This window comes from Anopheles merus, chromosome 2L (genome assembly GCF_017562075.2).
Source record: "Anopheles merus strain MAF chromosome 2L, AmerM5.1, whole genome shotgun sequence".
Taxonomy (NCBI): Eukaryota; Metazoa; Arthropoda; class Insecta; order Diptera; family Culicidae; genus Anopheles; species Anopheles merus.
Window position 1 is genome coordinate 30,427,708 of NC_054083.1, and position 16,626 is coordinate 30,444,333.

General features: G+C 45.4%; 1 protein-coding gene across 1 annotated transcript in view; it reads left to right on the plus strand.

The window, feature by feature from the left end:
* Positions 1–15,179, plus strand: part of LOC121594831 (homeotic protein female sterile) — a 147,878-nt gene extending 132,699 nt beyond the window's left edge. The window contains exons 4-5 of the mRNA XM_041918534.1: positions 4,856–5,491; positions 7,926–15,179. Coding sequence (XP_041774468.1) covers positions 4,856–5,491; positions 7,926–8,879 — 1,590 coding nt within the window. The 3' untranslated portion in view covers positions 8,880–15,179. The remainder of the gene's footprint in view (positions 1–4,855; positions 5,492–7,925) is intronic.
* The last annotated feature ends 1,447 nt before the right edge of the window (positions 15,180–16,626 follow it).

Consider the following 16,626-nt stretch of genomic DNA (forward strand, 5'->3'; position numbering starts at 1 on the left):
ACACACACACACACATTCCGGGCTGGTGGTCGTCAATAAATCTTCGTGAAGGTTTCGAGGCGGTCGCTCTCTCTCGCTATAGCGATCTGTCTCGAGTCGTTCGCGCCCGGTGCACGACTTCTTCGCACTATCTAATCGCACCGTTTTGGCTTTGGACGCGAAGGAGACCCGTTTTGTGTGTGCGCTGTGGGAAGTTATGCATCATATAGCACCTAATTAATTATCGAATCGAAGCATGATTAATCTTCCAAAGCAACCCGTCACGAGATCTTGTAAATGTTAATGTATTGTGTATGCTGGGGAGGGGAAACAAGTCAAACCCATCGCGACACAAAACACCCGAGACCTGAACATCGCGCGAAGCAACGAAATTGTCATGTTTTGAGGTTTTGGATACCTTTTGTTTGTGGTTGGTTGGCTGCAGTATGTGGTTAAATTCTTGACCCTTTTCACCCTCCCAACAAGAACACCCTCTTCATGCAGGGGAGAGATACAAAAAAAAACATCGTACATCGGATGAATAGCAACAATAAAAGAGTTGCATGTTTATTGACTCAAACTGTGTCTGGCGGCGCGGTAAGCTACGAGGGAACATATTTGGAAGGAGAGCACTGCGTGTGTGTGTGTGTGTGGATATGTCTGGGTTTAAATTTGCGCTTTGTCAGTCGAAATGCAAACTCCCCCCGCCAAACAGCCGAAAACCACTGAGGACACCCCGCTGCAATTCTTTCTGCTTTTTTTCGGAACTGGCTCGCCCGAAAAGTCACTCCGCGCAAACGGAGGTTGATGACCAGTGTACCAAACCAAAGGCGTGAGGATGGGGCAAGGGAGCGGGGAGAAGGTGGGGGAACACACCAGACCAGACACCTCGTGCTGCGACGAAACGCACGCTGCCGCTGTTTGTGTTGGCCATCTGCATGTGCAATTCAGCACGATTCGGTCATTTTAGCACGTTCCGTTTGTGCAGACATGACCGCCATGGGGGTTGCTGCTGCTGCTGCTACGATTGTTCCTTCGACAGCCTCTCCCCTGACCACGCGCAGTGCACTGCAACACTTCCATCAAGTGGCCGTCCAGACGATGACGACGACGACGACGACGACGATGTAGACCGGGCACGCTCGTTGAACATTTTGTCTGTTTCGGTGTCGAATTGTATGTTTGCTTTTCGTGTCTCCGGTGCTCTTTTTTTCCTCTTCCTCCTCCTCCATTCTCTTCTTGGCATAGTCGCCTGGTGGGGTTGTGTTTGGCTCGGTCCTGGTGTTCCGTTCCATTCTCAAAAGCACGCCAGAGAAGAAGACGCAACCATCATTGCAAATAACGATTGCATCTCGGGATGAGGAACGCTGTGTGTGTGTGTGTGTTTTTGGGGATATATTCTTGCAATTCGAACAACACAACATCTTCGAAACATCTCTCCCCCATCCCGTGTGTGTGTGTGTGTGTGTGTGTGTGTGTGTGTGTGTGTGTGTGTGTGTCTGTCTCAGGATTTCGTTTTCGGCAGGGTGACTGATTTGTCTGAAAGATAAACTGACAAGCTTTTGGCGTGAGGGAGAGATGAAGGAGTGTTCAGAAAAATCAGAACCTACGGTGCATTGGTGGACACGAAACAGAAAAAAAAAAATGAAAAGTATGTGCAACGTTTGTGTCATTGTTATACAGCCTGTGGGGGATGGCCGGCACTGGTGCGGCAGGTCAACGCTGCTGCCAATTTTTGTAGCTGGTCCAGGCGAGAGGAGGGTCTACAACAAGGCTAACAAATCTCAACCAAAGCAAGCTTGTGAAGGTCACCGACGACCCGCGTGCATACTAATAGACGACGCTACAATGCAAATCATGATCATCAATGGTCGGTACCAGTGTACAGTCTGAAGATTCGAGAACTGTTTGGAACGTTTGCAGTTTTGTGGATGCGATCTGCTAGATTTAATCTGTGGGTTGGGGGATTTCACTCGAATTTATTGCACTTGGTTTGGTGCATTTGGTGTGTGTAGAAGTGAGCTTTTTTGGAATTGATGGCTGTACGGGGTTTTGGAAGTCGTCCTAACCCTTTTCCTTTTTACTTTCCTTTTTGACATTGATCCTAATGTTCTAATAATAAAATAGAAAGATTTTCCCTTTTCGCTCAACTGCACAGTGGAATTTCGACTCAAAAGACAATTATCTTGTTCATCTCATATTGAGGTAGTGCGCCCCTGATCGTTGGTTTCAATCTCCAGTGGGTCCTCACGGCCCTCTGAGCTGAGTATCTTGATCAGGGTAATGCCATTTGCCTACAATAATTTTCCTCTCTACTGAACGCTCCTAAACCACCGTAAATCTCAGTTGTAAAGTTCCACTGATCACACCTCTTCGAGTGCCCATTACCGTTTGTAGCGTATCTTCGACGCACTAACGGCCCTAACCAAAGCACTCAAATTGCAATTTGTAAGAAATTTTGTTTTTTTTTTGTATTCCAATCTTCTTTTCGCACTTAACCACCTTTTCAGCAGAGAGTGTGTGTGTGTGTGTGGTTTTGCCATGAAATTCAATTTCATCTTCTGCGCGCGAATCGTGTGTGCCTTGTCTTCCTGAGAAATGGCAACATTGAACCAATTCCACTATCAAACCCAATTGAGAGTAATCAACATAATCATGACGCTGCGTACGGGGTGGCAAGCAGAGGACGATGAGTGGGAAGGACGACCAAAGAGAGATAGAGAACTTAAGTGTGCATGCATTTGTGTGTTTGTGTGTGGTTGGACAATTCAAGGCGAAACGGACCATTAGATCAGCCTGAATTTCATCACACACAATAGCAATCACAACCTCCGCCAATGCACATTTGCAGCTCTCCGCTAACTTGCCCGTTAGTGCATCAGTGGTAGCTGAATAGTCGAGTCGGCTCCATAATTAGTGTGTTCTTCGAAGCAGAGAACCAACGGCTCTTCTCCAATGCATGTCATTGCACAGATTGCAATTCCGAGTGTATTATTTCCCCATAAGCAACAAAAACCTGCTCTCTTTCTCTCTGGAGAACATGATGTCTGGAGGGTTTACATGGACCAAAACTGCGTACTATATGCAGAAAACCACACAAAGATCATCCAAACTGATCATCAAAACGCATCATTGATCGATTGGCTGACTTGCCTGCTGACTGCATTTTCACCACCACCTTCTCCTCCGTGTCTGTGTGCCTCCAATCATTGAACAAAACGCTCAACAAGTGATAATACTGCATTGGACGCGCAATCGCTGGCTAGTTCTTGCTCGCCTTTTTTATTGTTCAATTTCGCCTCATCGACGAAAGCTTCCCTTGTGCCGTTGTTTTAATTGAATTCGTCTGGGCTACCACCCCGCCCCAACCGACATCGATATTAGAGCTCAATTAGAGCGGCTTTCGTGTAAGTGGGCGCAAAACATGGGCCCTTGTTGAACACGCATACGCGTTTGTTAATGATAGTGTAGCGCGACTTGTCGGGGCGGTGTAACGTTTTATTGCACCCTTTTCGGCTGCAAAAAGGAGAGGAGGCAGAGTAGTGAAAAAACCACTGAGAGGAAAATATACACAGCCGATCGTCCGATTTTCACCCACTTTCGGCTGTCATCGTTACTCTTGGGCGCATTTTTGCAAAGGATTAAATGCTTCCCAGCAGAGCGAAGCTTCTTTGCTGTTTGCGTTCTTAAAACCTCAAATTCCTCAGGCGTCTACGCGTTCTTTGTATTCGTTGCGCGGTATTCATTCCTGTCATTGGTGCATGCATCGGTACCGGTGCCCCATGGTGGTGCTATTTTTTGCCTACCGTTTGTTGTTTGCATTCCGCCACATGATTTAAATGACGCTGCGAGCTCCCTCCGCGATCCAACCAAAGCGGGCAAAAGACTTTCGGCAATGAATTATGGCCGTGCACTGTAATGTAATGTCCCCCTCGTGGCAGGTTACTGCTTGAGCGTTTAGGCGTTTTTATCAACTTTAAAGAAAAAGTGTGGAAAGCTTGTCTTTCTGTGTTCTAAAATTGAATTTAGATAATATGATAATTATTTCCCCTAACTGTAATAAATTACAATATCACTCCACAGGTTGACTCCATGTATGTGAAAATAATTAATCGCCCCAGTCACCACCCGTCCGTGCTATCTGGCCTGTCTGTCTGTCTGGCCACTCGTAGCACTCCACGCCAGTGGCTCGATTTGTTGCTGTTCTACCTTTGCTGCCCTCTCTTCCCCATCCATAGGTGAAACAAGCCGTGCAAGGGTGGTGGAATGAAATTTTGGCCCAATTTGCAAAATCGGTTGCGCACAGCCATTTGTGACGGAGACCCTGCGAAATGCCCCTGCTGCTCTGCCCCTTCTGGCCAGCAATTAGCATTCCATTAGCTTGGGCAATTAATTAATTAATTTGTTTATTACTCACCCAACCACACGCACATTTTGGGCACCTTAGGATGGGGTGTGAGACTAAGAACCTCAACAGCAAAGCAAACAAACTTCACCTTGCTTGCTGCACATACCCAACTGCTTCAATCGATTCACTGCGTTTCGTTCGTAAAAGGAGCGTGTGTGTGTGTCTGTCTGTGAAGGTGTCGGTGGGCATTTGCATTTTGCAACTTCAGCAATTGCAGCGCTGGGTGCGCAGCCGACTCGGTATGCGGCAAACGTTTGGCAATCGAAGAACAATTCCCCCATCGAGACATGTTTTGTTTTTGCGCGCGTGTCTGTACGCCTTGTCTGTCGGTTTGGTCTGTCTGGTCCACGGTAAAACTTTCCTGTTTCTGGAGGGGGGGGGGGGAAGCATTCGTGGCACTACTATTAGTTCTTCTTTCTACTAGAAACTCACTAATACCTTTTTCGTTCTCTCTTGCCTCACCCACAGATGCTATCGGTACAGTCACCGGGCTGCGCGGGGATGGAGCGGCTCGGCGTTCCTGCCCGCGGTTCCATCGGATCACCTCCATTAAGGAACGAACGGGCGGGCTTCCATCACCAACAGCAGTCACAACAGCAGCAACAGCAGCAGCAGCAACAATCGCAACAAACTCCCCAACAGCAGCAACAGCAGCAACAGTCAGCGCAACAGCAGCAACAATCGCAGCAAAACCACCACCGCCATCATCATCATCACAATCACCATCATCATCCACACCAGTATCATCAGCAGACGGCGGTGGCGACCGGGCACAGCAACCTGCGGTTCAGCAGCAGCGATCTGATACTGAGCAGCACCACCAGTAGCAACTTTCGCAGCAACAACCACAATCAATCCTATCTGTTCATTCCGCACCAATCGAACAACGTCGGTGGTGGTGGTGGTGGTGGTAGTAGTAGTGGTAGCAGTAGCATCAACTATAAGACGCACTACAGCAATAGCTCGTACGGTGGCAGTAGCATCGGCAGCTCGGCCAGCTCCAACCCGGTGACGAGCGGATTCCCGCACTGCATCTACCATGTGCCGCTGCCGGACGGGGAGTTTGGTCCGGATCGGGACCTGCGGATACGGACACCGTGCCAGGTAGGTTTACTTGAAGTCTTGCCTAGGTTGTCCCTTTTTTGGAGTGCGATCTTTTGAGTTGAACGCGAGGAAATTGGAGCTCTGTTTAGGTACTGCTTTACGGGTAGTTTTCGGGTAAAGATGCTTCATATGTTAGTTATAAAGGTTTCCAAGAATTTCTTACAGTATTATTTTTGAATACTTCCTACTACTTGTCTACTACTTTGAAGCTAACAGGCTGTATGTTTGTTACAAAAATATTTGGGAGATTGACAAAAACCCTTGAGAAATAGTCCAAAATCCTCAGGCAAACTCCAGGATGTGTTAGTGAAACGTTTAAATCAGTAGCCTTGGAAAGACGTGGCCAGCTATCAGTAAGGGGCATGATAGACGCCTATTCCTGAAGACAGTTAATACAAGTGAACCAGACCCTGATTAACCTGAAATGAACGGCTTAGCAATTGGTCATTAAAGCTCGGCCAGTGATTGACATTCGTGTAATGTCTACACGTGATTCGTGATGGAATAGGCACATAATAATCAGACCGCTCTCGTGATCATACAATGACTCAATCGACCTATCGATAGCAGCACACAAACTCACATTCACATCTCGCACTACATCCGGTCACACAAACGCGCGCAAATTGAGAACGTGTGTGAGTGAGAGTGGGCTAAAACACTGTAAAATGCGATCGGATCGTAAAGCATTAGTCAGATCACTTCAACCACTTTATGATTTAATCATCCGCCACCCGGCGTGTGTGTGTTCGTGTGTGCTTGTCAAGACTGTGTTTGCATTCCACGCTGGCACCGCCAACACACCCTGTCACGCCGTCCGAAGATGCATTGCTCGTGGCGTGGCGTGTGCTGCAGTGCTTTCCCAGACGAGCGCGTTGCACACACGTGTGCTGCGGCTGCGATGACGCAGTAGACGGGCAACGCAAATGACGTGCATTGGAAAGCAACTAACACCCGTGGAGTCGTGCAGTTGGGGCGGGTGAGAACTTTTCCACTCGAAAACAGTGTGCGCACTCCCGTACAGTGCATGTGGTGGAAAATCTGAACAACACCTTCAACGTCACGATGTCCCACTGCGGGCTGAATAGCGACGAAACTTATTACAGCTTCGTGAACAAAAACAAAAAAAATAAGGGAAAAAGCACACAATTTGACCTAGTCAAGTCAACGGGTTTAGGACGGGTCGAAAGACTGGGTTTTGTGTGTGTGTCCTTAAGCTTGGTTTTGCTGCTGGTGTTGACCTGGTTTTGGCGATTGTTTCGCTCGGCGAGTACATTCCGTCAGCCACAAGGGAACCATAAATTGTTGCAGTAAAGGCCGGAGAAAGAGCGTCAAGCATACTCCAGCTAAACGGCAAACCGTCCCTGTGCTCGTTCTACTTCGTGGACACTGGCCCCAGGGGGAGGGAGACGGTCCTGGTTGAGGATTTTCATTTATGTAACCCGCGGGACACTATTGTTTCTCGGCTGGAATGGCACGAAAGCAGTGAAAAACTGAAGCAGCAAAACTTAAACTAGGTCAAACGCTGGTCCTGCTTGCTACTGCCGAAGGGTATGACGAGAAGGATGTGTACTTTGCTTCATCACCATTATTGGATTTGATCGGAATGCACTGCTCGTTCGATGTACGCAGTGTGCTTTGTACGAACGTTGAATATTGTGCAAGAAATAATGGTCGGTCTTTGTTGTTTCCAGTGGCTTTCTAGGTATGTGACATAGAAATGTGATTCTAGCAAGTTGACTGCATGCCCTACATAGAGATGTCCATTTGAGAGTGCTTTAGGTTCTTTTCCAGAATTTATTACTCAGTATTACATACATGTGGAGTGTATGATGTACATATTCAACATATATGGATTGATGTTCTTACAAAATATTGGATACTACTGTTAATGCTATTGCTTTCCGTGCACAAGTCACACGAAGGATCGGCAGGATCGCAGAGTCGTGTTGAACACTAAAACCTTCCGGATAGATGAGTCAAATCCTAAGAATGAGGAGCCAATGTCGCCGGAAGGAGGATTTAGACATCGAAATTCAGATGCCCTGATCCTACTTCTGATTCAGAAATTAAGAAATTCTTCCGATGGTAAATTGTAGCTATATTAAAGATCTTCAACTACTTTTAGATCAAGCTGTCGTTGCTAGGTCTTTCCCAAGATTTGTATTAATATAATTATTAGGTTATCTATGGAATTTTCCTATTCTTGATTCAAAAATTTTAAGAATGCAATCTGTTGGCATGCGTAACAACTACTGCAAGGCAGATTTCCACTAGTTTCCAGCTCAGAATTTAGGAATTTGCGGGTAATTGAGGATGTCTTGAGAATCTGGTATATCTTGTTACAACCGTTGAACGAATTATCCATCTCAAACCACCGCTAAAAGACCTTCGTTTTAATCCCAACTCTCCCTTCCTCTCTTCTCCTTTCCAGCAATCGGAAATACCTCGAACGTACGTGAAAGCCCCACCGAACAAGACCGTGCGTGACGTGCCCGTGCAGTACCAGTCGACGGGTGGGATCACGACGCACGGCACCACCACCACCGCCACCATGACCGGTACCGGCGGCAGCTCCAGCCTCGCCAGCTCCATGGTAGACGTCGCGAGCTACTACGGCAGCGCGAAGACAATCGCCGGACGGCCGGCGGGCGACGGTGGCCGTCTGGCAGCGGCCACACCCGGGCCCAGTTTAGGCGGTGGCACCACGAACAGCAGCAGCAGCGCCACCTGTCAGCAGAAATCGGTCGACAAGCTGCAGAAGATTTTCCGGTTTTTGCCAGGTAAAGCCACTAAATCTTCCACTTCATCATCATCATCGTCGTCCTCCTCGTCGACGTCGTCATCGTCGTCCTCTGCTTCCTCCACCTCGTCATCCTGCGGCGGTGGCATGAAGCACACCAGTAATATTAACAACAATCATCAAGGTGCTGGCACGGGCGTGCTGCCCGGCAGTAGCCACACTAGCAGCACCGCCAGTCTCAACAACAACAACAACGTCGGCGGCGGCGGCGCCCTCGGTAGCATAAGCGGATCCTATGGACCTAGCAGTAGTAGCGTTATTAGTAGCAATCACGCCAACAACAATCGCGTCGGGTGCGGTGTTGGCGGCAGTAGTAGCGGTAGCAGCGGCAGTACCGCTGGCAGCAACATTCGAGTCGATGGTCGCGGCGGCTTAAGCTTAGCGGCGCCCGGTGCCGGCATCCACAATCACAACCAGCACTATCGATCTCCTCCCACGCCGGCGGTGGTGGCGGCCACCTCACCGACCTCCTCGTCGGTGTCCTCCTCGTCCACGGCGTCCTCCCCGACATCGTTAGGCAGCGCGCGGCCATCGGAAGCGACCGGCCCGGGCGCGGAACCGGGCCACGCACCCTTCACGATGTGACCGACGGTAAGCGGCGGTGGCGGTGGACGACGCATCGTGGGCAGTGCGGTGAGCAGTCTTTGAATTCGGCCTGCCTTCGCGCGCATCACCTTGCCCGATCGTCGCATCCTCCGTCGTTGGCCGAAGCCGCTTAGTGTCGTACCCCAATTATTTAGCTAATCGATGTCGTGATACTATTTGTGATGAAGAGTTAGAAATGGGCATGGAGTGACAGGGTCTGGAGTGTGCTGGTCGTGTTGCGGTGGCGATGCGGGATGAGCTGCTAAAGTAAGGGATGGACTGGATAGGTTTGTGGGGCAAGCAAACAAAAGCTGTCAAATAGGATTGCGGGTCGCAACGAATCGAAAGGCCAAGTACAAATCTTAGCTCTACTGTGACTGCGCGAGCGTGTTGATCGTTTTCTTCGGTAACGGTAACAAATAGGATCGTTTGTAACGTGTAACGTCTGCTCCATTTTGTATTGCACTGTGACCGATACTAGTCATAGAATTGTAACTCGTGGAAGGCGCCTTTCCACGATCTTACCCCGGTCGTTGTGTTCTACGGCAAAGCGTGTTCTACACGCACCCACTGGATGTTTTTATTCGTGAAATCTTATTCAAACTAATGTAAACCCCCCCCCCCCAACATTGAAACATTGGATCGATCGTTGAGATTGATTTTTTGTCGTTGTTGTGTTTTGCTCCTTACAACTCTCCCCTGTCGAGCTCATGAGCCTGCTTCGAAGCCTCAAAACTCGCGTCACAGCAATGTTTAAATAGAAAGTAGCAAATATTAATCGTAGAACCTATAACAAAAACACATACACACATGCCGCTGGAACTGATTTGTTCCGCTCTGACCATATACTCCTGTATTGCCCAGTGACAACCAACATTAACATAAACAACACAGCCTGAAGAAGATAAGACAGGAGGCTGCACACGGGCCAGCATTAACAGCGATGAAGGAAAGGAGCAGTACATTTAAAAAAAAAACAGGAAAGGAAGAAAACGGTTAAAAAAATAAATACACAAAATGAATCGAGCTGTACATTTTATGCGCGTATCTTAAGATTTCTAAGCATAACTAAACTATAAAACTAGATTTTTAAAAGCAAACACCATAGGTAGAGAGAGAGAGAGCGAGAGAGAGAGAGCGAGAAAAGACGAAAGGAGAGGATGGAAACGGTAGAAAGGAAACGAAACGCGAATGGATTGGATTTACGAACCGAACGGGAGTAAAGAAAGGGAAAAGAAGGTGAACAATATTGTAAAAAAAACTATTATAAATTAAACTAAAACAAACTTCGATGTGCAACAACACACCCTATGCGGTTTAGGAGAGCGTGAGCGAGCACAGCATTGAAAATGGGGGGAAGGAAGTACGAGAAGTACACGTGGTTTATTTAGTCGAAATCGAGCGCAAGAAAGGGAAGAGAAAACACGTGGAAAAAAGCACACACCCACTCAAAACTACACTTATACCAGGTGGCAACCAATAAGTAAACCAATGAATAAAGGGAAAAATAAGCGCGAACCAGGGCCGCGTTAAAGGATAAATATGTGTGTGTGTGTGTGGCCAGGATGCGTCGTTGTTGCGTTTGTGGTGTGATTCGAAAGAAAGCGTGCCGACGACGTCTGTCTCTCACTTTCTCACTCTTCCCCGACAGACGGGCGCGTTCCTGGCGGACGACGATAGGAAGGACGAACTCTATGAGCAGGTGTGTACGTGTGTGTGTGTGTGTGCGTTGAAATGTGTGTGTTTGTGTGTCTGTGTAATGGAATGGAATCTAGCAAAAATGTTCTATTTGTTATAAGTTGTATTATTTAAGTAAATCAATTTGTCACGTGCGAGAAGTATAGCAGAGTGTGGATAGGGATGGTGAGTGTGAACCATGTTTGCATGTTTTTTCGTCATATGCGTGAGTGTGAGTGTGTGGTAAAACAGAGAGAGAGAGAAAACGTGAGGGAAAGAGCATAAGCATTCGTAGGAGAAATAATGACGAGTCAATCAAAGAGATAAACATAATTCATAGACAAATATGCCCAATACTACCTACACTTGCTCACAACAGCACACATAGAACGTCAGCATGCAATGCTGATCGAAGAATAATAACACACACACACACAAAACACAGTGTAACTCAAACGTATCGCTTAGTAATCGCTTAGTAAACAGCAGCTCCTTACATGGTCGATGAGGCAAGACATTCGATTCAATAGTCATACATGTTCTGCAATAAACAGGAAACCGAAGGATAATAATAACGAAATACTAACTACCACCACTACTGGCTACTACCACAACAACAACAACTACTACTAATACTATTCATTACTGTTACTATCAATATTGCTGCATCGTATTACCGGATAGAGACAGTTGCCGGAAAGCCATTTACCAACAAAAACAAAATACAATAAAACAAACTACTGTTTCTGCTACTATACACAAACGCTCGCTCGTAAAAAAAAACAACCTACAATTTGTGTGCCACAAATGTTCACCTCAAATTGCAAACAAAACAGCAACAGACACAAACACTAACTGCCCCCGCAAGACGGGGTCCACTGAATGCATACATTTTCCTCACATAACAAAACAATAAATGAAAATAGCGCAACAAAACCAGAGAGTAGTGACACCAGAAAGCGAAAAATAGGATAAGAAAATAGAAGGAGTAACAAACAAAACAATGGACAACAGATCAGTGTTTGCTCTCCGCAGCGCCAGTTACAGCGAAAAAAGCGAAACTAAAACTACCTTTTAGCTAAATAATGTGTGTACTAATGACACTTGCGTAAACACCTTTTTATTTAGCGAATGCAACAACCACGCAAAAAAGCAAAAACAACAAGAAGAAGATAAACCGCACACCAGGAATCCACTATAACTACTACCACTACTACTAATACTACTTACGACTACTACTAACTACTACAACTACTTGGCTGGGAATGTGTAATCTTTCTAATAGTATGAAAATGTGTGAAGCACCAGAACCAGCAAAATGGATAGAGAGAGAGAGAGAGAGAGAGAGAGAGAGAGAAAAAATTGCTGAACAGAGGGAGCTAAAGAGTTTTAAAGAGAGACGTTTATTATCTTAACTATTATAGTTTCAATTAGCATGGATTATTGTCAGTACTAATGTACTAATGTACTAATGCCCGTGCATGTCAAACAGGCGGGGTGAGTGTGGTGTAAAAAAACAAAACAGTGAAACGGCTCTAGCGATAAGAAAAAGGAAAAAATGGAAAGTCAACAGGGTGGAAAGTTTGGGATAGGAAAATTTGTAAAACAAGTAAAGCAAGTAAGGCAAGGGCGACAAAAAAGAAGGAGAACGGTTCGTCCACGGAACGCGCCTAAATGTAGGCAACTGCATTACACTTCCTTTTAATGTAAGCAACCGATGGGGACGGTGTGTTTGTGTGTGTGCCTGTGCTGCCGGGAGTGAAAATAGGGACAGAAATGGAGTGTGCTGTCTTCAAACACATACATACACACCAGGTAACGAGATAAACAAAAAATATATTTATTGTGTAGACCCCGTTCTTTTTTTGTTTCTTATTTTAATAATGATGGGTAACAACAGTAATGCAAATGTGTTTTATTTTAGATCAAATGGTTAGGAGTAGCCCGACAGCGAGTGAGAGAGGAAGAGAGAGAGAGAGCAGATCAGGGTTCACCATGTGTGGCTTAATTTGCGCGCGAGTGTGGCCAGCTTCAGGGGGAGGGGTTGATTGTTTGTAGACAAACGTGCAAAAAAGAGCAGCAAGATTTGATCTGTTGCATAGTGAATTGGGAAAATCCAAACCCTTGAAACTGGGCCAATCTTGGCTATAAAAAGTGCCGCACATAACGAACCTTGAAGCAGAGCGGTGAGCAGACCTAGGTAAAATGTGCTCGTAACAGAGGTGGCAGGCCGGTGCGTGTAGTGAAAGTGAATGTATGACAAATTTGTGATAAATATTTATTTAACGAATGATTAGTATCGACATTTGATGATTCGATGGTGGTCAGCAGTATGTGCCAGGAGGTTGTAGCGAGGGTGTATGCGGGAGCGAAGGAGGAATGAGTGGAATCACATAAAAGATGAAAAACGGCGGGCTAGAGGTCGACTTGATCAGCGAAATTAACGAGGATTATTTATTTGTTTTGTTTCACGTCGATTACAGCTTTCCTTCCCATTGTATAACGGAAGGACCTTCCTTCCTTTTTTCATTCTCAAAAATAGGCATTTGATCTTGCTGGTAGCGATTAAAGTTCACAGCGTTCCACAGCACACAGCGCAATAGTAGTAAAAGTCAGTATCAATCTTATACCCCGCCGTGTAGCTGCTGTTTAGCATGGAAACATCAACATATTTAAATCGGCATTAAACTTGAAACTACCGACAGAGAAAGAGAGCAAGAGACATGATCGGAAAGGAAAGGGATGCAGCAGCGGGCAGAGTAGAGAAGAAGAAAAAATGGAAAAAAAGAAACTGAAATCGAAATGTGATAAATGGTAACGGAATGGAAAATCGAATGTACGTGTGCGCGTTTGTGTGTGCGTATGTGTGTGTGTGGGTGTGGGTGTATGTATGTATGCTCACAGCGTCACGTGCTCTCCCATTGCACAGTGGAGCGGTGTGTGTTCATTGAAAGCTCTGGTGTTCATTAATTCAATAAGGGTGTGTTTAGCAACATGTGGATGTGACGACAAGGGATGTGATGCAAAAGCGAACCCTTCCAGTTGCGGAAGAGCAGTCGCGCGGTCCAATCATTCTTTGCATAGGCATCGATAGAAACAACAAGAGAGATCGAAAATGATCTAGAGTAAAGACAGGAAAAAGGACCAGAGTGTGCAACTTGGATGTGTGTCCTGCGTTTCTGTCTGTGTGTACTGCGCGTGAGCAAGCGGGAAGGGGCTGAAGCGAGTTTCTTCGGCTACGGTGATGATGTTTAAACTTATCCTAATCGAATCGTTGTTTTTTGATAGCGTAGACTAAATAATTAAATCCGTGTTCTGTGCATCAGGCTAATCAACGCAAGTGAGCGGGAGTGAGAGAGAGAGAGAGAGAGAGAGAGAACAAGAAAAATAGAAGGTGGTCCTAAAAACCTATTGGCAGACGAATGTTTGACGCAAAAAAGAATGAAAAAAGAATTTAAAAAAAAAGATGAACCAAAAATTTGATATAACGTGAACGGGATGTTGAGAAAATGGCAGAATAAGCTCTTATAAATAATAATATGAAACAGAAAGGAAAAAATACACCAGAAGAAGAAGAAGAAGAAGAAGGAAAAAATACATATTAAGAATCGAACATACAACTAAAGGAGAGAAAATAGACAGCAACCGTAATCGTGTAACGCGTAACGCTTCCCGCGATTACGACCAACCCTCAAAACCAGGCAGCAGATAAAGCAGACTTCCACTTAAGCGCTGGAGCGGCCCCGTAAGTGCTTGGCTTGGCTCTCTGTTCCTGTTTCGTTTTTAACTTGATGCTTTCCGTACTTCTTTGTAAATGGCGTCGTTTGATTTCAATCATTTCCTTCCTAGCGGGGTGTAGCTCGAGGGGCGTTTGTTACCGATCATTCAAACGCAGTAAGTGTCCAATAGCTTTATCCAAAACGAATGATAACTCAAGTATGCATACCAGGACCAGGTAGGGAGAGGTGAGGGGTGGAATTGATACTTTTGTGTGCAGAATAGAGAGAAAGAACAAACACAAAGAAACAAACAAACAAACAAACAAACATAAGAAATGTTGTTTTGTGGAAGCAACTGAAACAATAGAACAAGGAAAACAATAATGATTCAGAGCAGCAACACAAATAGATATACAACAGGTGACACGCAGACAGTTATAGCACAATTATGTAGTGTAACGTAAGTATGTAAAGCAAAGCTAATCCAACACACTCACACATAAGAGAACAAAACAGGAACACAATGAGAAATGAATCCAATTAAAAATACAACTGGAAATAAAGTTAAAAAAAAACCAACTAGATAAAAGCTCGTTCCTTTTTGTGCAAAGAATCACAGCAGAAAATGTTAAGCAGAGTTTAGGTTAAACGCTACAAAATACAAATAACCCATCTGTGCGCGAAGGCAGTACCACATAAACTACCACAGCCCTCCACAGTACCACATAAACCAGAACCAGAACCAGAGTTCCGAATGCTTTTACCGATACTAATGCGCCGAGCAAGGCAGCCCCATATATCATTCGGCCGGGCTAGTACAGTCTCCACCCGCAGGCAGTGGCCACTCGGCGTAAGCACAAGCATGTATGTAAATAGTGTACAAATAGTGTATCCAAAACATAACGAAAAGAAAAAAAAACGACTACAATATAGAGGCGCAAGCGACACGAACGCGTTGGCCCCGTGGAGCTCCGTGGGAAAGACATTTTAAAGCATGTGGTGCAAGGCGCGTGTTACAAACACGCGCAAGCAATTTTATTTAGTGAAGCCTTCATCTAAAGTAAGCCTTCTTATAAACAGACACCTACACTTACACACACACACATACATAGACATACGTACACACACGCGACACTGCAGCACGTTGGTTGGTTGCTCGTTTTATCGCGCTTTGTGTTCTGACTCCTTTCTGACTCCTGTTCGGCGATCGGTTTCCGATTTGTTTTACAATACTAAAGAAATGCATTATGCACGTTATGAGAGAGAGGTGGGAGAGAGAGAGAGAGAGAGAGAGATGAGCGTGATCCCTGTGGTGATGGACAGGCAAAGTGGGGAGTTTTCCGCGTGGTAGCAGTAGTAGCTCGAAGCCGCAAAATGCAAATATATATAGTTAGGGAATGAGATGCGTGCGAGTATATGTGTTTTAACTGTGAGTCCAGCAAAAGTCCAAACGAAGGAGAAAAAAAGGCGAGGTTGTGTGTGGATGCGATGGTGATGGCGCATTAGGAATGAATGTGACATGTAAGCAGCACTCAACACTCTGAAAGGAAGAACATGCATGAATTGTATGTGCGTGTGTGTGTGTCATAGCGATCAATCGAAGGGAAGAAGCGAAATGGTGGTGTGCGCAAAAGAAAATCAAACAAATCATATTTATTACGTATTGGGGAAGTGTAGGGAAAAGGTGTGCGTGATACACTCGCTAAGATACCGTGCCACACAACTGCGTCACTTGGTTGATCGGTCAAGGGCCACTCCATGTGCGTTCGTGTGTGTGTGTGGGTGTGTGCAGTTGTGGAACGGGACTATATATATATTGAATATATATATTACTATTATTCATATGAGTAATACTAATAACAATAGTACTATTGATAATAATGAAAAAAGGTAATATTAATAATAATTATAATAACAAACAATATGGATATGATGGTAAATGATAATAATGGAAAAACAGAAAAGTAACTAAATAATTTAAAGAGAAAATAATAAATAATGAAATTAACATTCCCCAATGTGTTGTCTCGGTTGTATTTCGTATCACCTCGACCTCGAGAACGGAGGTGACTTACAGCGGCGGGATCGTTGTTTAAGGTAATATGAAGCTAATATGTTTAATATCACTTTGTAAATCACTATACAAATAGTACTAGTACTGGAACTGTTTCGGTTCCAGGCTCTGACCAAATCTGGAAGAGTTACAGGTACAGTTCCAGGAACGGGATGAAATCGAGAGCTATTTCAGAACCGTTACTGGTTCAATAGCGGTCTAAGGACCCGATTCATGAGTGGTTCCAGTACCAGTATGGGTTCATGAGCGGTTCCAGATCCAGTATGGGTTCATGAGT